Below are 24,478 nucleotides of genomic sequence, written 5' to 3'. Positions count from 1 at the left end.
CTGGTCATATTTATTGCTACTCCTTCTGAATGAAAAGTCATATCAGCATGAAGTTTTCAGTAAAACACTTGTTATGATACCTCATTGCTTTACAATGGTCGTTGGAGGCGCTTGCATAATTTTCAAGGCACACATTGTATGTGGATATGGTGTTGTCAGTGGAACTACTCCACCTGCACAAAGATGTCACATTTGACACTTGTAAAGATTTTACTACAGTATAGAAAACAGTGGTTTTGGTTTCACCTTTGGAATCTGAGCCTATATTCAGAGGTCTCATTCTTGCCATTACATCTCAGATATGTCTTGTTTCAGTTACATACTCATTGAAACTGTCCAATTAGTGAACAGCCTGATTAAGCTATGGGGCAGACCAATTTTCAAAAGACAGTTATCGAACCCCAACAGCAAGTCACCAACCCTTCTTTAAGCACACATAGCAACAGTCAAACTCAAGATGAAAAATTTGGCAGGCAAGGTGAGGAAGTATTGTGACTTCTCTCCTTTTCCCAAGGAGGAGGGGAGGGCATTCCTGGGGATGCCATTCCTCTCCTGTAGTGCATCCCTCTTTCTTTCCTTCAACTAGGTGTTTGATTAACCCCCTTTCAAAGGTCTGGTTGAGCATCATGGATGATTTCTGAGTCCTTTATATAAAGATTGAGGGTTTATACATGATTCACAGAACTCCCTCTTGGTCAAGGACAGTCTTCTTTCATCAGCTAAATGTAATCAAGTATAAGGCAGAGGTGCACACCCTTCTTAATAAGGGTGCAGTAGGGAGGTTTCAAAAAACCCATTCAACAGCATTGTACTTCAAGATATTTCTGGTACCTAAAAAGGCAGGAAACTGAGATTGATTACAGACCTTGCACCTATAAACAAAGTTTTGCAAGAGGAAACTGTCAAAATGACAACTGGAATCTGTTCTAAAGATTTGATCAATCAGCATGATGCATATTTCCATATCCTTTTCATTCCTCTAAAGAAGAAATTCATCTGTTTTTCAATTAGGAGGTATTACAGTTCCTTTCCATGAGAGTAGTGGCTGCACACTTGAGGTGTCTGGAGATTCCTCTTATCCACCACTTTGATGACTGATAGATGCACAACAGCAACAAACAGTTCTTATGATATCAATATGACCTGCCGCTGTTTGTGTTTGTCAGTAGTGACCCAGGATTGCTTTCAGTCTTCAGAAATCAGAATTCATCTCAGAATTTAAACCTGACAGGCATCGACTTCTTTGTCAGTTTGCCTTTATCCCTCTATTCTGAGGACCCAGAACTACATACCTGGTACCCCTAGGGAGACTCCATATGTGTCTTTCAGTTTCTCATGTTGGTGGTCACACAAGGATTCACTGTTACTTTTCAGTACCACTGCAAGTCATTGTACAATTGAGAAAAACTCTTGATTGATGTCCCCATCCACCCTCTTATCTGCACACCAACACATCAGAGTGGGTCTGTGTCCTTTTCATCACATTCCAAAATATTCTTGTGAACAGTTTTGTCCAGATCGAACCAGGCCTGTCAGAATGGTCTCTTCATTTGCTATTCATTGTATGGGAGAAACCTCTGGATGACATTTTTGCAATGAAACAGAACACTTTGCTTCCATTTTATGTTTCAGTGGATGCCTTAAGCTTCAGGTATGATCAGCCATTCACTTGCACATTCCTACCCTTCAGGTTGAGTTAGCAGGTACTTAACAAGCCCATAAATTCCACAGCTCACATTATTCTGATAGCATTCCTGCTTCTGCAAAGGTCTTAGTTCATTGACATCTGCAACCGATTAATCAATCAACCTAAGGTGTTACTTCAGTGGAAGAATCTGTTTTCACAACACAAAGATACTCTGGTTCACACCAGTCCACATAATTTCCATCTTCATGTTTGGATCATCTCAAACTTAAATTCTCCAAATGTAAGTTCATTGGCTTAGATCCTCATTTTATGGATTTTATTAAGTACTCAAGCTGTAGATACTGGTGTCTCGCTTGTTGGTGCCATGATGGAAACTTTTATATATTCTTTGGATATATGAACCTCTAAGTGAGGCTGCATTTGAAAATCTTATGTTTATAGCTGCCTATTTTCTAGTTGTATCATCAATGCTGAGAAGTCAACTACTTGCTTTACAAAGATTGTAGTGATGTTTACGATTCATCAGAACTTTCATCCTTGATTGGAGCATGTAGGTTTTATTTAGGTGTTGCTAACAGGAGAATGAAGGTTAGGAAATTTTATTTTCTTTCCTTAGGCAGCTTAGCTGATATTTCAGCATCCACCAATTCTAGATGGATGTATATAGCTCATCAAGAGAGCTTGATGGTCTTTCAACAAGAAAAACATCTCATTGAGTCCATTAGCCTCCCTCATTACCAACAAATTTGCCTAAAACAATAGTGAGATGTAATGTGTTACAGATTTTCATTTTGGGAACAGAACAAATTTTAATTATTTAATATTTATTTACCTGTCACAGTTGGGTGCCCTCCTTTTACTCTGCGCTGATGTCCATCATTAAATGATGGATTCAAGGTCCTAGAGGTGAATGAAGATACGCTATTGTCCATGGGTCAATATAGACAGACTCTGTTTATGCACATTATGTATCTGGTATGGACAAGAGTTTGTCCACTGCAGAAAGGGTAAGCTAAACAATAATGACAACCTGTATTACAAATTTGTTTTAACCCCCAGAACTGCCACAATTTTTTCTCCAAAAATGTAGACATACTTGTGACAGGCATGTCAGAGTTCACATCCGAGAGAGGTTCTTCTCGTGGAGACATTGGACTAATGGATTCCCACAGGGGTATGTTCTTTTGCCAAGTCTGTTCAATGTTTATACCAATGACTTGCCTGAAACACAGTCATGCAAGTTCATGTTTGCAGATGACATTGCTCTCAGGACCCAAAATCACTTATTTAGTGAGCTTGAGGAGGTACTGAACAAGGACCTAGAGGAAATGACAGATTTCTTCAAGAAATGGCGCCTACAGCTAAGCACAACAATGACAGTCTCCAGCATCTTCCACATTAACAATGCAATGCAAACTGAGAGCTTTGAATCCTCCTCAATGGGCAGCACATAAAACACGACCTGATACCAATTATCTTGATGTGACTTTGGACTGATCCCCGACATTCTACAACCACCTGAATAAACTGCAGAAAAACTGAGCACTCAAAACAACCTACTCCACAAACTGGCTGGCTCAACCTGGGGTGCTAGTTCTCAGATGCTCAAGACATCAGCACTGGCCTTTTGTTATTCAACAGCTGAGTATTTCACTCCTGTCTGGGCATTATCATCCCATACCAAGCTAACTGACATCCAGCTCAACACAACATTGTGCATAATCTCTGGAACACTACGTCTTACTCCTTTACCATGGCTACCAGTACTCAGCAACATTCCTCCTCCACATCTCTGTTGTCAGTGTCACGGAATTGTGTATGTTGTTGTTGTTCTATGGTTTAACGCCATTTTTCAGCGCAAGATAGGCTATACATGGCAGCCAGTATAACTGGAGGAGGAAGAACCCTGGAAAACCCAAGGAAGAACCACTGACCCACGAGAAACTACTGACAGGCTTTCCCATGTACCCATGCTAGCCGATCCTTGGACTCGAATGCACGCAGACAGAGGTGAGATGGCAGTGATCCGGAATGGTGAGCGCTTTAGACCACTCGGCCATGAATTGTGTATGAGTTATATCAATATGTATATGTGATCAAAGATGTACTCGAGTTTCGTTGCCGCATACAGCGTCACCCAAGAGTGGTATATTTTTCGGCTCTAGTTATTTCGAAATACTGAACGAAACTCAACCCATGCTGCATGTGCAAATTGCCTGCAGTGAAAACCTAAGTACCTAGCTGCGCATATCTGTCACAGCTAGTATAGATATAGAGCAAATTCTCTATAAACAAATTACATTACGAGTCTTGTCAGGAAGCTTACCTCTTTATGGGAGCAAATCTCCAGCTGTAGAGCTGCCTTGTACATGGTTTGATGTGGAGTCACAGAACTCTGTGTGGTTCCTTGTGATGTGTACGCTGTGTCTAGTGATGTTGGTTTGGAAGAGTGTACTGGTGTTCTCGATGCGTGGGACCAAGGCTTCGCGACCATCGGGTCTGTGTTAAATGTGAGGGCTCTCGAGGGATCCTTCAACAGACTGAGAGGGGCGGACCATGCGTGGGCACTTCTCTGACCATTGACTAGAGCAAGTGAAACTGGAGATACATCTTGATGTCAAATGGGCACTACGATAGTTATTTATATTATGTGTTCCATGTTGTTATTTTTGCTATTGCTATCTGAGCAAATTTACATGCATTCCCATTTCAATTTCGTTATATGAACGATAAATTCAAATTTACATGCATTCCCATTTCAATATTTTTATATGAACGATACATTCAAATTTACATGCATTCCCATTTCAATATCGTTATATGAATGATAAATTCAAAATTACATGCATTCCCATTTCAATATCATTATATGAGCGATAGATTCATAAATTTATACAAATCCCTATATCCCTTGGTGTTTAATAAGACCATGTTTATATTGTGGGGTAGATCATATACTTTTATTTTGTTGATTGGTGATAGAACTTAATTCATGTTTGTTTAAAATTCCATTCGTTAAATTCATGTTTGAGTTTTTCTCATTGAGTTACTTGTTGATAGTTCCATGTTAGGAAGTTTATAATTTTCCTTGTCTTTTTTGTTTAAACGGTGTTAGATTTGTTAATTTTTTGTTTATAAATAAACATCTTATTAACGCAGTTGCTTTGGGTGTTTTCACTAATCCAGTCCCAATGCAGCTTCATCTTGTGACAGTCAGGAAGCAACCACAAAACTGCTGGCTAAGGTTTATGCCAGTGAGAAACTATCACTGTGCATGGACATCACTTCACATCCAGCAGTTTGCATGGCTTTGAGACATCTTATTGGGTTGGGCCCATTGTCAGAGTATATGACAGCTATTTTGGCATCGAGTGATGAGTGGTCTTCAAAAGATGTTGTAAACCACTTCTTCATAGATGAGCCATCTATCTGTCATCTAGACTTCAACCTTCCATAACATCTGTGGACCAGGTCGATCTGTGGACCAGGTCGTTATGCCCTTTGGCCCAGGCCACTGACTCTTCCAGCAGCTGTGGAGCTCCACAGACAATGACCACTGACCAAGTTCCCCTGTGGACTGCAGGCTCTGCACCTTGCAGATAATAATGCTGTTAAATCACCAAGCATGCACTTCACATGATAAATAATAAATAAATAACACGTGCTTTATTTCGCAGAACTTTCAAGATCCTAAAAGGAAAATCAATAAAGTAAAGCATATCTTTCACTTTGCAGGTAAGCTGCATCAAGACTCCTTAATTACACTCAAAATCCTTAATTTTAACCTCAGGGAATTAGTTGTTGGGTCATAATTTGAATACTTACTGCTATAGCCTTATATACACCTACTGGTAAGAACAGTATTATGAATCTATGGTCTTAAAACAAGCAATAAAAAAGAGTGAGAAGCAAAAAGCTTTTTAAAATTAAAAAGATAATTTCTTTCCCTAGAATACAAAGTGAAAATATGATAAAAAGGAACTTACTTTACTGCGAATTAAACCCCAGATAATCCCAGAATTACAGACACAAGTCCTAATGATTAAACTTCCGATGCTGGAAGTGTTGTTGTGCTTGTGGTAGCCATAGAGTGGTGATGTGCTTACAGTCTTTTGTTGGATCACAATAATACAATCCAAGAAGGTATCCTTATTTAAAATTTCACAATAAAGTCAAATCTCTATTTCCAAGAATGGTAGTTTTGAAGAACATATTGTATTTCCATTGAGTAATTAATTTGAATAAATAATTTCCAGCCCAAACGAATTGCTGGACACAACAATAATACAGTTGATTCTGCTAAGATCTTATAGCACAAATGACTACTTTTCAAATAAACAAGATTTATGTTTTAAACTTAGTTGTACAAAGAGACCCCTGGATTAGTATCAAAAGAACATTGTTCTAGAAAGATCTTAAACATAATTAGAAAGTCCATCACCAAAGTTGCAATAAAGCATTATCATCATGTAGTCTAGCTGTTAAAGAGTTTCCAACTTGGAGATGGAGGTCAAAATGGGGAAATGTGTTTAACACATAATTCTAGTTACTGGTGATCAATGAAATTGTTCATTTTTACAGACTGAATTGTTCCCTTTCCTCCGTAAGATTGTGTGTGTGTGTGTGTGTGTGTGTGTGTATCCTTTTTTGTAAGGGTTTGAGCAGACAGCTTTTATAAAGCTTTTAATCTTCGTTGGACACTGGGTCATAAATTTTCTTGTATAAAATAGAAGCTAGTACCTCGTCCTTTATATAGGTTAGGCATAATTTGCCATTTCAGTACCTGGTCCTTTATATAGGTTAGGCATAATTTGCCATTTCAGCAAGTCCTACTGAGACACAAATCAGCACACAAACTGGATATAAAACCTTTTCTGATCTTCAACTGATTTATGTGTGTTCTTGGGATTCTATAAATTTATTTCAGTTGTAAAAATTCTATCTAACCAATACTAGAACCTATCAGATACTGCTAGTTTGTCCACCAGTGATGTCATTTATCATCAGAAAATAGGACTGAAGTAGAAACACATGCATTGTATGTGGAAAATGGTTTAATCAAAGAGAGAAGTAGAGTTGTTATTATTGATAGCTGTATGCTTTTTTATCATCGGGATATTTTTGTTAAATATGTTTGGATTTCATAGTTACACTGAATCTGGATTAAAGATTTCTCTTCCAGAGCAGAGCTTTTAGTTTGTGTACATAGTTGTGACTGCCACTTGTTTATTTGAGTGGACCCCTCTCTGTTCCTTACTTATGATTAAATTAAGGTGGTGAACTTTGAAGGGATCCCCTTGGTCTGAAGTTTGTAAAGGATATTATTTTTTGTATCTCCCATAGTCTGTTTTAAGCGTGTATTAAAAAAAAAGAATTACTGAGAAAAAGTTTTATTTGATTTGGAATAAGGATTCTTGCTGCTGCCCTGACCCCATATTTGTTTCAGAAGGCTTGTACTCTCCACTGGCTGGTTTCCTGCCTTGTTTCTTTAAGTGATCCTTGCCAAGGGTCAGTGTGAATCATGTGTATGCTTTGTGTGGTGAAATAGTGACTGTCATTGTAGGTTAGGTGGTGAAATAGTGACTGTCATTGTAGGTTAGGTGGTGAAATAGTAACTGTCATTGTAGGTTAGGCTGAAATGCCACTTAAAACATACTTGTGGTTTGCACTGCTGTCTGCAACTATAGTCCTACAGTGTAAGACATAGCACATGTTAGTTTTTTTTTAGTGCCCAAAACATAAATATCAGCATCAAGGTCTTACATGTAGGACTATCTGCAACTAAAGTGATTACTTTGCTTTTGTAAGACTGTCTCTGCTGTCACAAGAGTGAGAACAATCTATTTTTACTGATTACATTGCCAGACACAATCTGCCCAGAGGAGGATAAAGAAAATAAGGACTTACTTAGAAGTGAATAATGATTACTGCTCTAAAGGTCAGAATCAGTATTTGGCATTGTTACACTGACTTTTGGTGCGAATAAAGAAAACTGACTTCAGATAATGACAATTCCACTTAATTTTCAGTTTAAATGTTTAATATTTGAGAAGCATTTTATTTCAACTTAAAAATTGATAATTATCATTATGATAAACAGGGTATTATCTTTTATATCCACTTTCAGACTATCGATATAGGGACAATCGGCGAGTCTGTGGAGAATTCTGTAGTAAAGGTCATACAGGTTATGTATGCACATTTACTGATCTTAAATATAAAATATTTTTAAAAAATTTAATACTACTTTTGTATATTCAGAGTCTGTTCAGTCCCGATTTTTGAATGCTCTGCACCTTAACTCTAGAAACTTCTAGACCAAAATTATTGATTGCTACAGGCTTTTACAGTGGTGGCCAGGTACTTGTAGCTTTGTGAAGAAAAGAGCATTTCGAGTCTAATCAACTTAGTATAGGGTGGTACGAATTTGTTTATTAAAACGTGTTGCTTTCATTGTGACATCACAGTGTGCAACATTTAATCCAGATTGTACTTGATCACATCTTTAGGTTGATCTCATCCAAAAATGTCATTGTACTTGTGCATTGATTTTGCCATACATTTAAATAATGACCTTCCAAGGAATATGGATGTATGAGGATCCAAATAAAGTGAATAATTGCCATTTAAAGGTGTGTATATCCAAATTCTAAAAAATGACACTCATTAATGAAATAATTGTTTTTGAATGCCTACATGACCGATATGAATTTCACTATAATTGAAAGGGCTTTTTTAATACCTCAGTTCAATTTTTATTTGCTCACGCAAAAAGATGGGGCATATAATTTTATGACATTGTATTTCCATCCATCTGTTGTCCATGTGGACCACTCCCATGGCCTAGTGGCTTGAGCATCCACCTCAGATGAAGGAGGTTGCTGGTTCAAACCCTAGCCAAGTCATACCAAAGACTGATAAAGATGGTACTAGCAGCTGCCTTGCTTGGCTAGGATGGTCAGCTTGGTGTCGGGATAATATAACGGGATGGGATATGATGCTACATGTCTGTGGCTTGATGCTCCAGTGCTAGAGATCACTATAAACTGTCACAATGCAGACATCTTAGCGATATGGCTGAAAAATTGTTAAAGCTACATTAACCCTTTACCTCACAGAGTATAGTGACAAAGTGCAGTGCACTATAAATAGAACACCTGTTACCTAGTCGACGGGGCCCTGAGTAGCCGAGTGGTCTAAAGTGCTCTCCGTTATGGATCACTGCCATCTCACCTCTGTCTGCGCCAGTTCGAGTCTTGGATTCAGCCAATGTGGGTATATTAGAAAGATTGCCATTAGCTTCCCGTGGGTCGGTGATTCTTTCTGGGGTTTTCCCGGGTTCTTCCTCCACCATTAATACTGGCTGCCATGTATAGCCTATTGTGTGCTGAAAAATGGCGTTAAACACAACAACGACCTAGTCGACTGCATACACATAGGCCTGCCTGTGAACTGTTAAGCAATGTAGTGTATGTTACGTTTAACAGCAATTTTAACTATTTTACATTTTTGGTACACATCTATTATATGTGGAAAAATTTAAGAGTAAAGTCCTATTGTTATAGCTGTGTAATTATTTTTCACGGAAGAATTTTTTATGTGCTTTAAAATCTTGAGAGAACTCATTCACCGTCATATCAATGAGGCCGCATGACCAACCGTAGCTGCCATTTCCCATACTCGAAAATTACATGTTTTTCGTCTGCGTCTACATCACTAAGTCATCTGAATTTGATAATTAATAAAAACTAATTGCTGCCTACATCAATATCAGAGCCTTTGCCTAAGTTATTGAATCTTTCATAGTTGTGATTCTAATCGTGAAAACTTCATAAGTACTGAATGACATACGCGACCGCCATTTTGGAGAGTGGAGATTACAACCCAGTTACTTTAAATAGCAGATATCGACTAGTGCATAAACAGTGACCATGTGATCTGACATAATTGTCATTCGCATAAATGAATGTAGTATCTAATAGGGTTTTTTTCCCCAAAGGTGGCGCTACGAAAACCAGCTCAAAATGGCTGATGTTTACAGCAGGCATCAAAAGGCGCTTCCATATGAATGGAGTAGAGGCGTCAAAAGACGCTTGCATGAGGTAAAGGGTTAAAAATCCAAATGACACAGACACATTGTCCATCTGTTTTTTGTTTCTACACAGGAACTAGGAACTGTAGTTGTACAGCATTTTGCCTTTATTAAACTTCATCGATAAGCTGATGAAGAAGCTTATTAAGTCAGAATGAAAACATGAAATGCTCTAAGAAGAAACATCATTTCAGCCCAAAATCTTCAATTTTGACCGTGTACCTTGGCTAAAGGCTGTGGATGGCTTTTTTGGTGGATAAAAGAAAGAAGACCGTTGATTTGGGTTAAAATAGTCATAGGTCATGGTCTCTGAAAGAAGTTGACTGTTTTTGAATAAAATTCATTGTTCTAGACCAGATACCTTGATGAAAAGATCAAAAGTCAGCGTGATTGTGACAAATGGGTTTTATATATTATTTTTGTTCCAGATTTAAGTTCCTTGAGCAAATGTGGATGGCTCGCTTGTAGGGAAAGAAACCTTTAGCTTTTGGGGTCTAATGGTTAAAGGTTGAGGTCAGTCTGATAAGAACATAGCTGTTTCTGCACAGATTCAAGGGGTTGGAATGGGGATTTGACCCATACGTATTCAGTTTTAGGATATACCCTATTTACTCATAAGTTGAGTCAAATTGTAAACAAGAAGTATCCCGACCTGCCAAATCACAATGTGCCGGCAGATTAATATCTATATTATTTGTTCTACTGATTACTCCTAACAAACTGCATGGAACCAGATCTTCTAGTGCATAATGCGACAGCAGATCTAGTTATCTGCATTTTGCAGTTGGACTCGTCTTATAAATGAGCATATACGGTACCATGACATGCATCATTGATAGAAATTAGGAGACTGGTTAGAATTGATCATATTTACTGGCAGATAATTCTTACAGATATGTAGCAGAGAAATATTGTGTATTTGAAATCATACTTTAATTGGCTTAGTATTTCATGTGAATATCTCCGATGCCATGTGATGCTTTGATGACATTATATAATATGACACTTCTTACTGATCAGTGTCATAATATACAATACAAGCCAGATGGTGTTTTTGCAACAAAAACAGGAAAATCATTTTTTATGGAATACAGATAGGATAATTACTTTTTTATTTACGTTTTGAACAGCAGATAGGGAGAAAACTATTAATATCCCAATGCAGTATGAACTCTATCATATTTAATTGTACTCAAGGAACAGCTAGGTCTGTCTTGGTGAGCAGAAAATTTCTGGATCAGAATTAGTTTCCTCAAACAAGGTTTACCAGTTTTTTCTGCTACAAAATAGTTCTTAACTGAAAGGTGGAATTACTCTACCATACACTTACCCAAATATCTGTATGATTGTTTATCATGACCGTTTGGCCCTGAGTGGCCTAATGGTCTAAAGTGCTCACTGTTATGGATCACTGCCATCTCACCTTTGCGTGGGTTCGAGTCTCGGGCTTGGCCAATGTGGGTACAGGAGAAAGCTTGCCAGTAGCTTCTTGTGGGTCGGTGGTTCTTTCAGGGGTTTTGCCAGGTTCTTCCTCCACCATTTATACTGGCCTGTCTTGTGCTGAAAAATGGCGTTACACCCCAGAACAACAACTTCAATACCATTTTTGTCAATCTTGAATCCAATGTTTCTGTTTTTGTTCTTATAAGGTGTTTAAAAATCAATATTCCTTCCTGGTTAGCTTTAAATGTATTAGCTGAAATTATTCATGTACCTTTCACAGTAAGCATTCTTACATTTGCACATGTTGCATTTAGTCTTAAATTGTTCACAAGGTCTTTAGTCACATTGAGTATAGCACACATGGAAGAGTTTTTATTTGATCCCATTTATACATAGAGATGGTAGCTATCTAAGCACACAACCTTATATCATCCATTAAAACACTTCAAACCACTCTAGTTAAGCCATTGGCAAATGGGTATTGTTTCATGTTTCATGAGATTTTAATTCTGTGGAGTAAATAGCCTTTGGGAAGAAATGATTTTATTTAATTTATTTAAAACTTTTCATGTCTTATTAGGTTGGACCTTTGATGATAAATCTGTTTTTTAAAATTTAAAATAATTGGAATGATGCAAAATTATAAGGTTTTGTATTGCAGATCTTGTCAGAAACCAATGTTCATTGTCATTTGATACATTGCATTGGTTGTTGTTAAATTGCCTGATTTACTTCATAGAATGGTGCAGGTTCAATCATCACTGCTCTTTAATGTCGGTCAAATACAATAGATAGCAGGTTCATTCATCACTATTCTTTTATGTTGGTCAACTATATAATTTCCACCCATTGGTTTTCTAACATGTTGTTTTGCAGTGCTTTAACATAATAGGTTATATATCATATATTATCTGTGCATTACATTAGTTGGCTGCTTGCCTTTTCTAGATTTGCCAGTGGTGTCTTATTTCAAGAAATCTTATCAACAAGGTCATTTATATATTAGGCCATATTTGCATTTGGAAAGAGACAAAGGCAAGATACAGGTGAAGTCCCAGTTTCAGTTTGTTTGTTGAATTCTGATATTATAATGACTCTACTTTATTCATTTTTTGATGGCAGTTATAGGTGAATTACTATTTTGTGTTTGTACTAGCACGATTTTTTTAATTTGTTAATTCTAAAGTTGATATTCTTAGAGTGCCAGTTGCTAACACAATTTTTTTTAATGTGGAAAGATCTAGGAGCAGAATGCTCCGATCACAGGAGACCTTCGGTGCTTGCAATTTAAATGGTAAATAATTTCGTTTTCTTGCTTACATAAGGCAAATGCTTTGTTTATCTGCTGCAAGTAGATATTTTTTATGCTGAATAGTTTTGTCTGTAATTTTCTTACATTATTTCTGTTTATTTTTCTGATGTACAGATAATAATACTAACACACAGTTAATTATTATTTTCCTAGATACCTAAGATTTACACACAAGAAATAAGAAATAAGTTGCCTGTCGCAAATATTAGGGACAAAAATGAAGTTCTCACCAGAAGACTTAACATATGCCTAATTGGTCCTAAATGAAATGGTGCTGCCTAAACATAAAATATATCCACCACAGTGACCATCTTGGAAATCTTGTTACTGCAATTCCATCTGAATGGGTGGCCATATCAACATGGTGTTTTCACTGAAAGACTTTAAATATTAATTCTAAATGAAATGGTTCCACTCTTTCATTTAATATGTCCACAGTGTTGTCCATCTTGAAAATCTTGTCATTGCTATTCTTCAGAAAGGAAGGTGATACTAGCCTTGAGTTTTCACCAGAAGACTTGTGTTGTCTAGTTGGTCTTGAATAACATTTGCACCAATCTGATATCCAGTATGGCCATTTTGAAAATCTTATTTGCTACTCATTCTGCATCAGAGATTGCTTCGGTGGTCTAAGTGGTTAGAGCATCTGCCTTGGATGCAGGAGGTCAAAGGTTTGATCCCCAGCTGAGTCATACCAAAGACTTATAAAAATGGTACTTAGCAGCAGCTGCCTCGCTTGGCTCTGGGCAGGATAATGCGACTGGGTTGGACATGATGCTGCATGTTTGCAGAATGATGCCTCAATGCAAGACATCATAATCAACTGCCACACTACAGACATTGTAGCAGTATGATTGAAAAATTGTTAAAACTCCATCAGAAATACAAATCACACACACAAACACACATTCCAACAGTACAGCTCAAATCAGTTTTCATTTCACCATGCTCCATGATAATACTGCACAGTGGAGGGTTAAATACCATCAGATTGGGGCCCTGAGTGGCAGAGTGGTCTAAAGCGCTCATCGTTACAGATCACTGCCATCTCACTTCTGTCTGTGTGGTCTCGTGTCTTGGGCTGAGCCAATGTGGGTATGATAGGTGAGAAAGCTTGCTGGTAGCTTCTTGAGGGTTTGTGGTTCTTTTCAGGGTTTTCCCCAGGTTCTTCCTTCACCATTTATACTGGCCGCCATGTGTAGCCTATCTTGTGCTGAAAAATGGTGTTGAACCCAATGACAGCAACACAAACAACAACCTGCAAATCACTACTATGTCTCAGCAGGTAGGTATTTGGCAACTCCACCATAGAGAAGGCTGGTCAGTATTGCTAATTGACATTTAAAGACCAAAAAAAAAATTATGAAGTAAAATAATGTCTGGAATAATCAGAATAAGACCATTGTTGTTTAAATGAAACATAATCATGTCCTTGCTTACAAAAATAAATGGTCTGTCCAGAGAGATTTGACTTTGCAGATGTCATCTAGCAATCAGAGCAGTAGTTATTTTCAATGCAGTTATAAAATATTGACAAGCATTAGCATCACATGAATTTCAGCCTGGGAATGTGTCATTTACAATGCTGTCAGGCATTTCTGCACGCATAAGGTTTCCATCTCCAATATTGAAGCAAAACACATATCGAATTTGATCGATTGACAGAAATAAAATACTGCAATGCTTGCCATTTGAAAAAAGGCAGTTGTCACCTGAATATTCTGCGCACAGCATTGAAAATATTTAATGTTTATCCATCAGGCTATAGAAATGAAATATATTACTTTGGACTGTTTCTGTCAGCAGATCAGTTGAGTAATTAGGTCAGGTTTATAGCTAGTTGTACAAAATTCAACACAACAATGCCAATAAATGGCACCGCTCCAGTGGCCTAATGGTTAGAGCACCTGCCTTGGATGCGGGAGGTCGTGGGTTTGATCCCCTGCCGAGTCATACCAAAGACTTACAAAAATGGTACTAACAGCTGCCTCGTTTGGCACTCGGAATTAAGAGGTTAGTGTTAGGACTGGTTGACCTGGTGTCAGGATAATGTGACTGGGTGGGACATCATACTACATGTCTGCGGCATGATGCCCCAGTGCTAGACATCACTATAAACTTTTACACTGCAGACATCATAGCGATATGACTGAAAAATTGTTAAAACTACATTAACAATCTAAATCACACATACACCCAGTAAATAGCAAGAGATATTACGCAATTTATTAAACCAATCTTGTAAAATATTTTAGTAAAGTTCAACATTTTATATAAAAAAATAACCTATTATGTAAAAGAAAAACAACAATAAATAGGATGTAATGTGTTTACAACATCTTGTTTATGGGGAAAAGTTACTAAAGAATTTAGAAACGGACTATACACTTGGGAATTTCTTGAGAATCCTGTTCTAGCGGCAAGTTGACATGTTAGGTAGCAGATGATTTTGTGTGTGTGGGACAGCTTGCAAAATTGGAAATTTGGATTAAGATGCAGAATTTTTTAAGGCATACATTTCCATCCTTTATATTATGTATTTATTTGTATGATTCTAAAAGATACGTAGTAAATAGGATTTTCTGGGTTACTTTGTTCAAGAAGGTCATGGAGTGGGTCTTCATCCTGATATTTAGAAATCACACTTTCATATGCATTTTGAGTCGAAATGTGGGATATTTTTGTACACTTTATGAATATAACTTTCCTTATTAAAGTACGATCATTCTTTCTTGATACAAAATGGATTTTTGACACAAAATCAGATGTGAAGGAAATTTTTCTTAATCTTCTACACACTCTCGACCGCTCTGTTGGCCTAGTGGTTGGAGCATCTGCTTTGGGTGCAAGAGGTTGTGGGTTCAATCCCCGGCTGAGTTATACCAAAGACTTACAAAAATGGTACTAACAGCTGCCTTGCTTGGCGCTCAGCATTAAGAGGTTAGTGTTAGGACTGGTCGGCCTGGTGTCGGGATAATGTGACGGGGTGGGACACATGCCACATATCTGCAGCATGATGCCCCAGTGCTAGTGCTAGACATCACTATAAACTGCCACACTGTAGACATTGTAGCGATATGACTGAACAATTGTTAAAGCTCTGTTAAAAATCCAAATCACACACACACACACTCTATCTCTCTCTCTCTCTCTCTCTTTACCCCGACCATGATGTGTGGAGAAAAGAAAAATTGCTTGAGCTGTACTGTAGATGAAAAGTTTTATCAACACTGGATTATCACCAGACTTTTCATGATGTATAGTTGGTGCTAAATGAAAATGGTGTCAATCTGACATCGAGTGTGACCACCATGGCTGCCATTTGAAAATCTTTTATTATTGTTACTGATCACTGATGTAAAGACATATCAAAACATGGATTTCATCAGAAGACTAATTATGATATTTAGTTGGTCCTGATGGTAATAATAATAATAATAATAACAACAGTGACTTTATTTAAAGAGAATGACACAATTAGCTAAGAGCTAGTCCACCTTGAGGCCCTCTTACAAAGGAATTTATTTATTTTAGCTGCATCTCTGAAGCCATTGCATATATTGGGCTTGGAAGAAGGAAATGGGGTGGGCATTTGTAATCTCAACAGGAATACTATTCCAGAGCAAAATTCCAGAGTATTGGAAACATTTTTTGAATAATTCCTTATTTGGTTTGGGAATTTTATACTGTTTGGTTGACATGGATTGCTGTGTGGAGTATTGCCAGGTAGCCATCTGTCATCTGCATAGAGAGCTGTAGATTATATTGAGTCCTTTAGTAAAAGTGGTAGGTCATTAATAAATAAAATAAATAATAATGGACCTAGTATTGAGTCTTGTGGTACTCCATATTTAATTGTTCCAGGTTCAGGCAGAACATTGTGTTCTCTCAACTAAATATGAAGTAAACCATTTAATTGTGCTTTCATCACGTTGGTAAATTTTCAGTTTCTTCAAAAGGATTTCATGATCCACCATGTCAAAAACTTTTCCTGAAATCTACAAATACAGATATTGTTATTCTATAATGGTCAAGGGCATGAATCCATTTATCAGTTAGGGAGATCAAGACAGTCTCACATGAATGTTTCTGTCTAAAGCCTGATTGACATGAATGAGTCATGGACATGTTTTTCAATCAATTTTGATTTGTTTGGTAGTATTGAGATTGGCGGGTAGTTATCAGCATCATCCTTGGAGCCAGATTTGTGAATAGGAGTTACTTTTGCAGTTTTCCATATTTTGGGGACAGATGAGGTTGCAATACTTAACCTGATTATGAATGTTATACTATCTAATATAGCTGAAGTAGAAGATTTAATGAGATGTGGACCAATCTGATCAAGTCTTGTAGCTTTCTTGGTATCAAGTTCACAGAGACATTTTTTAACAAAGTTTTTTGATACTGGTGGGATAGAGTAGCACACCTATGAGATTTTGCTGCTGCAGAACATTTTCAGTTCATTAAAGTTGTTTTCTATCACTGGTTCTTTTAACTTTTTGGTAATGTTGGTGAAAAAATCTTTGAAAACATTTGCAATGTCAGTGTCATCATTGACTGTGGTGTCATTTACCAGAAGTGAGTGAATTTTATTTGTCCCATCTTTGTGTGTTTCTCGTTCATTGAAGACTTTCGGAGTTTGTATTGCTCTTTTTGTTTTCAAGCAATGACTGATAGTAAGTTTGTTTTAGCTTTTTTAATTATAACTTAATTATACTTGTTATTTTATTTCTCCATACTTTATATTGTGCATGGTTTCCCATAGCCTTGAATTAGTCTCAAGTTTTCATAGCGTCTTGGATTTTTGTAGTAAGCCAATTAGGTTGGATTTCATTCTTTACTTGATGTACTTTCAGTGGTGCACAAATAAGTCAGTCCACACCCTCAGAGCTTCGTCTATGTCATCCAAATTTTGGATCATATTCCATGGAACTTTTTATAGGTCATTGAGAAATTGTTCTTCATAAAAAATTTTGAACAAGATGAAATGATAGTTTTTTTCTTCTTATTTCTCATGCATTTAACTTTTCTTGTAAAAAAAAGTAGGATAGTGGTCACTAAGACCAACATTTGGTACATTATCACAAGCCACCTTGTCTGGTAGGTTGGTGTAAATGGCATCAGTAAGAGTGCTTGATATTTCTATTACCCTTGTGGGCTCATTTACCAGCTAGACTAGGCCTGATGAGCCAATAAATTCCATCCAGTAGTTCCTTATTTGAGTATTGAAAAGGTCCTTATTTATATCGCCGAGCATACATGTTTATCCTGTGCAAGAACGTTTTCCATTTCTTTCAAAAAGTATTCATTGCAGATTGCCTTGGAGGAAGGTGGCCTAACACTGAAACCAAATAGGAATGATTTTGGATTATTATGAGAAATTTCCACCGAGATACTCTCAATTTGACGTGACTCCAAGTCAGGTTGCCTTTATGCATTTGCATCTTCCCTAATGTATATAATAAGACTCCCCCCCCCCCCCCCCCCCCCGCTGTCTCTCTGTCCCTGTGTAATGGTTTAAATGTTATCTATCTGACATCAGATATAGCTAACACAGGATCAGATTTAAAATCTTGTTACGAATTCTCTTGAATGGATGGTCATGTAAACATGGGACTTTCACCAAAAGTCTTCTAATAGTGTCTTTTGTGTCATAAATGAAGAAATTGTCAGTCTTGCTTTGAGTATGGCTGCCTCAATGGCTGATTTGAAAATCTTCTTGGTCAAAAATATCAGAGATGATTTCAACATTTAACAGTTGAAGAGAAGAACTGATCTTATTTTGATTTCCAGGAAATTGTTTTCACACAGTGTTATGTGCATTTAATTTGCATTGTTTGTTAGTTATTTTTTTAAATTTTAAATTCATTATATGCTATGGATGATTGTATTTTAGATTTGACATTGTTCAAAATGAAGTTCATTTTGTACCTGTACTGGATTATTCATTTTGGTTTTTATAAACAACGTGTTTATCTCAGTCTGAGTCAAGAACATTGGAAATTCCCTTTGAAATGCTGGTTGTATCTGTTTATCATATTTTATATTATAATTTTAGTAATAGACCTTCTAATGATCAAGATTTTATTTTATAAATATTTCTATTAGATAATAGTTTCTGTTTAGAAAAACTAGATGACACTATAATCTTCTTTAGCTAGAAATTAAACATTTGTACTGTAAGATCTGAGCAAAATCAGTTATATTATTGTTGTGTCCAGTATTTTACTTAGGCTGGAATTAACTTACCAGTATTCAGATTATTTAATTCAAATTATTCTTCTCTGGAAATACCAAATACTCAGTAATAACATTTTTGGAAATAGAGACTTGGATTTATAAGGATATATTCTTGGATTGTATTATTCGATTCAACAAATACTGTTGGCATATTGCCATGACACAGGCTGTCACAAGCACATTAACACTTTCAGCACTGGATTTATTTTTGGAATACCACTAAAGTTTATTCAGAATATTAATCATTAGGAATTGTGTTAGAAATTCTAGAATTATTTGGGATTTAATTTGCAATACTGTTCTTTTTACATTTTTCACTTTGTATTCTAGATAAATAAATTATTTGTTGAATTTTACAAAACTTGTTGGTTTTGTCTCTTCTGTTACTTAGTTTACAATGATAGAGTTGTAATACTAACCCTTATTAAATGAACGACAGGCTTCAGAGACCATACTGTAACTAATTGGTGCTGAAACAGCATAAAAATGAATATAACCCAGTTACCCAGATTTGTCATTGCCTTCCTGAATCCCACAAACTGTCCCTGATGTCGATATGTTTTCTAAATTCTCCCTTCCCATTTGTTGCTAATTTTGAAACCTGATACTGGTAACTTTTATTTTTATTTCCTGCTCATTCATCCATATAATGTAACCTTTTTTCCCCACACCACAATCCCTTTGGTTGTAGAATTCTTGAAAGAGAATATTCTAAATAAGATGCTTAAATTAATGATTTTGTTTGTTTCTTTGTTTCAGAGTTCCACCTCTAGTTTTGAATCTGCAGTGTTAAATGAAGCTCATGGCATAATCAGCGATATGTTGGCAGACAACAGCCAGAGCCTGCCCCGGAATGTCATCAGTGGTCTTAAAGCTGTCAGCAGTCTTCTAGCCCCACCTGAAAATCACTCCTCAATACACAAAACACGAGTCAGCCCACTAGTTTCTGTAATAGAGTCTACCATATATGGGTCCGACACAGAGGAAAACCCATATCTTGGGGAACGCCCCTCATCATTACCAAAGGTAATTCAAAAGCTTTTGTCATTTTTTGAACTCCAGCATTGTGTATCACTTGCATATTTGTGATGGTCACTTCCCCATAAGTGCATTGTGGTCCCATGAAATGATATTGATCACGTGACTGATCAGAACCACAGTTACATTGATGTGATCAGTTTGGGAGCAAAATTTTAAAGAAGAAAACACCAAATATCGTTGTGACCAGTTTTGGAGCATCATATGTTTTGCAGCGACCATTTTATTTTGTTGATATAATGTGATAACATGTAACCAATTATGTAATTTTCAGAAGGTTTCTCAACAGTTATGGCATATATATATATATATATATATATATATATATATATATATATATATATATATATATATATATATAGACACACACACACATATCCATACCCACACATGCCACCACTCCCTCAATAGCTCATGAACCCACTTATAATGTGTGATCAGTCATGGATCCAATATTTTTACTAGGAAGTACCATAAATTTGACCCCAATTTGTTGAACATAATGAAATTTCAGTCAAAATTAGTAACTGAAACCTTATATATTGCTTGCTTTATCATCAAGAGCGGTTTATATGACAAGGAAATTTGAACATTATGAAATTATCAACTTCTAATAACAAGTCATGTATTTTGTTAAAATTTCTTTCCAAACAACATTCTCGGTACACTGTAAATAACAGTATGCAATGGAGTTTTGATCAATTAAGTTTTCACTAATGCCTACTTGAGGCAGCACTTTAATAAATAGGCACCAATTAAATACGTTTTTATATCAAGTCTTTTAGTTTTATATTTTAGTTCTGTTTAAGTGTGATGATGATAAATATAATGTGCCCTGTTGTATTCCAATGTGAAATATGTCAATCTACTGTAACAGCTATGTCCATGAGCGTTTCTGTGAGAACCTAATTAAGTGCCAACGGTGTTTTGATACCATATTTTTGTAAATATTTGTTGTATTGTTAAACTCAATTAAAGGCTGACCTTCTTGTATTATGTCTTTTGTATCAAATACTTTTTCCCAGCAGTACTTTTTCTGTAGTATACTCATGAAATTTATGGATTACTGTGGAAAAACATGGAAAACCCTGAAAAAATGAATTACTTTGCAGAATTTAGCATGGAAACCTGGACATTGTACATGGAAAAGGCTGGAAATGCCTGGAAAACCATGGACAGTTTGGGATCAGAATTTTTTCAGCAGGGAAAACCCTGGAAAAGTGTGGACAGTTTGGACTTAGAATATTGTTAACCCAAACAGAACTTCGTCAATTTTCAAGATTGGCATTTTGATTAGGGGTAGCCATGCAGAAAAATCAATAACAATTCTAATGAGCTTCTTATAAACTGCACATTTGAACTTTCTTAAAAATGTATGCAGAAAGGGTTGATTTTGCAAGCTCATGTGTGCAGTTTGTTAAACCTTGTGAACCAAGGAATAATTAACCATATTGTCACATGTGCAGATTTTGGACCTTGATTTCAATTAGACACATGATAAGTTGGATTTTCTCTCATGTGATTTCCACATGAGCAATTTGGATTTAAATATTCTGTGCAAATGTTGGATATCTGGCATGGCATTCAGGCTAATGTCAAATTGACATTTCGCTGGAATACAATATTATTCAAGGGCAAGATTCTAATGTTCAAGTGCTCCATCTGCACAGTGTATGCAATTTATCTATAACAGTGGTATCAAAAAACTTAAATTTTAAACACTATCAAGCAGCAAATGTACAAAAAAACAATTTTATGTTAACAAGGCCCTCAGTTAATATAACAAAGATTATTTTTTATTTCCAGTAAGTCCATTTTGTTACATTTAATATGTCCATACATATACATTTCTGAAGGTGGAAATATCAAAACTTTTAATAACAATAGTAATAATAAAAATGATTGTAAGCTCCATACTTAGGAGATTTAAGATAAGTAAATAAATATGATTTTATTTCCTGTATTATACATTTCCATACAAAATCAATATTTAAATAATGAGTATTTTTTTTTACAAGAGTCCGTTTTGCCGAATCTTTTGTTCTTATTGTCATGAGTATCATACCATTACCAGTTATTATTACTGTTTTTGTGTTGTTGTGAATAATGTAAAATAGTATCATTAAGATGATGTTGATTATTATTATTATTAACTGCCGCTTCCTGGTTTCTCCTACATAAATATCTAAAACAGTATTTTAGAATCACATGTATGTTAAAGCCATGTGAGCACTATTTATAGTAAGTTGAGTCTATTCCCAATTCATAGATCACAATTATTATGCTTCGCTTTGTACTCATTGCTTATCACTTTCAATAGAAGTATGGGGTAAGGGGCATACATGGGGACAAATATTAATAATTTACCAGTCTTTCAACATCTTGAATTAAATTTCAAATTTCATTTAGTGCAATCAATTTCTTAGGTGATAGGTATTGGGCTATAAGACTTTTTGAGCACTGAATGTAATAGCAAGACAACCAAGTGAAATAAATACATGATGACATAAAATTCTGTTTCACAGAGATGTTCTTTTAATGAATTGCTACTTTCAGAGTTTGTAGTTAATTTGTAATTCCTAAATTGGCATTCAGAGATTTCCTCATGGATGAGAAGAAGTTTCGCTATTACTTGCAGTGAAATCATGGCATCAATATTATATTACAGAACAGTAAAATAATTGACTTTTGATAATGATTGCTGTTTCACGAACTAAGTGTTCCAGGTTTATTTTAAGAAAAGGAATCTGTTTTAATGTGAATATCTGGTTTAATGAATTTTCTGATCACTTACCTGCTTCGGCAAGTGCTGATTCAGCATTTTTCTTTAGTGAAAGGATGTTCAGTTGAGAATGTTGCCAATATTTTTAATACTTTATACTACAAGTTTATTTTTCATGTTTTTGTTTCTTCATCAAGTACATTCAAGTGCTCTGCTCTGACTTTTCAAATTTAATAAATGCTTACCAGAAGGAAAACAGAGTGGTCTCAGATTGTAATAACTTAAAACTATCATAAAAATGGGTGACAGAATAAGTTCCAGAAAACAACCTTTCAGATGATTTTGCTCCATTGACATCATTATTAATATCTGATTGAGCAAGAAATTATTCTTGGGGAGGAAGTGTGTTTAGTGCTCATGACTGATTTATCAGAGATTTTAAATATCTCAGATTATATAACGAAGCAGATTCTAGCCCAATGGCCACGAAATTGTGCGAGCATAACAATTAAACTCGGGCAAAAGGAGAAAATGAAAAATCATTCTTTCATACGTTAGTTTTATTGAAATTTGGTTGGTTTATATGGATTCAAAAACTAAGCTAATGCCAAATTTTCTTAAGTTTAATCCCAGTTAGAATCAATCATATTCCTGGAAATTAGAGTACAAGTTCTTTTTCATGCTGTAAAGATTTTGTGGTTATACACCCTTCTGTATGATTTTACAATTGGGTGATTATTATATTTGGATACATAACTCATTTGATTGATTCTCAAGATATAATGTACCTCAACAAATATTCCAGCTGCATATCCATTGTTCTTATCATAGCATAAACCAGTGACATATACATGTTGCATGATGCACCTGTATGAACATTGCAAGTTTTAAGTTAATTATTTTGTGTGACATTAATCTGTAATTAAGATGCTGATTTCTTCTTTCTTTTATAAATATTTTATACATGTATGGAATGTTGTATGCCTGTGTAGGCCTGATTAAAGATTAGTTGAAAATTTGGCTAAATGAGTTGTAACCTCTGAAAATAAGTTGTTCTTATGACTATTATTATTATTATTATTATTAGACTGTGGCTCAATTTTGTTTCTCAATCTTTTTAGAGATTACGTCGTAGCTTACCTCCCAGTCTTATCAGAAGAATGTCAACCAGTACCTGGACAACCACCACATCAGCTACAGGCATGCCCACATTAGAACCAGAACCAAACAGGTCTCGCAGTGCAAGTTTTCGTCACACAAGGGATGTTACTCCAGGATCCAGTCCTACAGGAAGTCGAAGCAATAGTCCATCCCCTAGTTCTCAGACAGTTGTGCTTACGATTCCAAAATCCAGATCATTTTCTATGGCAGCTACGACACAACCCATTAGCTCAAATAATCATGTCAAAAGACTTTCACGCAAAAGCATGACTCCTCTTTCCACATCAGAAACTGCTATTACACAGTGTGTATCAAAACCACAAAAGGTAATCAGTTCTTCCTTCAAAGGTGGAATGGACACATATTCTGACAAGGAGGACAGAACAAAAATGCCCTCTTCAACTAAAGAACATTTCTCGTCACACATTAGAAAGTTAAATGTAACCTCAGATTATGAGAGCAATGACTCCCCAAGCAGTAGTGATCATAGTGATAATGTTCCTACTTCTGATGAACTGCTTTCAGTATCGCCGCCTAAAAGGGTGACAATTACACATCCCAGTCACATTGAAGGTTCTTGTACACAGCAGAGTCAGATTGGTGTGGTAAGTGATCTCAGGAGTTACATAATACCCCCAATATTGATTATTTGAATTCATTTATTTTTTTTAATATTAATGTTCGTGTCTCACCATAACAATGGCAGGGCATATAGTGTCTGTCTGTCTGTCCAGCTGTCCTTCTGGTTAAGAATTGCATTTAGGTCAGTTTTGAGTTTTTAGATCAGTTTTGGATGACAAATTGGATGGAATAACAAAAAGT

General features: G+C 36.0%; 1 protein-coding gene across 2 annotated transcripts in view; it reads left to right on the top strand.

The window, feature by feature from the left end:
- LOC149796471 (cGMP-inhibited 3',5'-cyclic phosphodiesterase 3A-like) overlaps positions 1-24,478 on the top strand; it is a 259,042-nt gene that overhangs the window by 83,899 nt on the left and 150,665 nt on the right. For both annotated transcript variants that reach the window (XM_089961176.1, XM_089961177.1), the window contains exons 2-3: positions 19,495-19,761; positions 23,617-24,261. In XM_089961176.1, coding sequence (XP_089817302.1) covers positions 19,495-19,761; positions 23,617-24,261 — 912 coding nt within the window. The remainder of the gene's footprint in view (positions 1-19,494; positions 19,762-23,616; positions 24,262-24,478) is intronic.

The sequence above is a fragment of the Sinohyriopsis cumingii genome, chromosome 6 (assembly GCF_028554795.1).
Source record: "Sinohyriopsis cumingii isolate HCF-2022 chromosome 6, ASM2855479v2, whole genome shotgun sequence".
Taxonomy (NCBI): domain Eukaryota; kingdom Metazoa; phylum Mollusca; class Bivalvia; order Unionida; family Unionidae; genus Sinohyriopsis; species Sinohyriopsis cumingii.
Note: the sequence above shows the minus strand (reverse complement) of the source record. Positions and strands in the feature narration are given on the sequence as shown.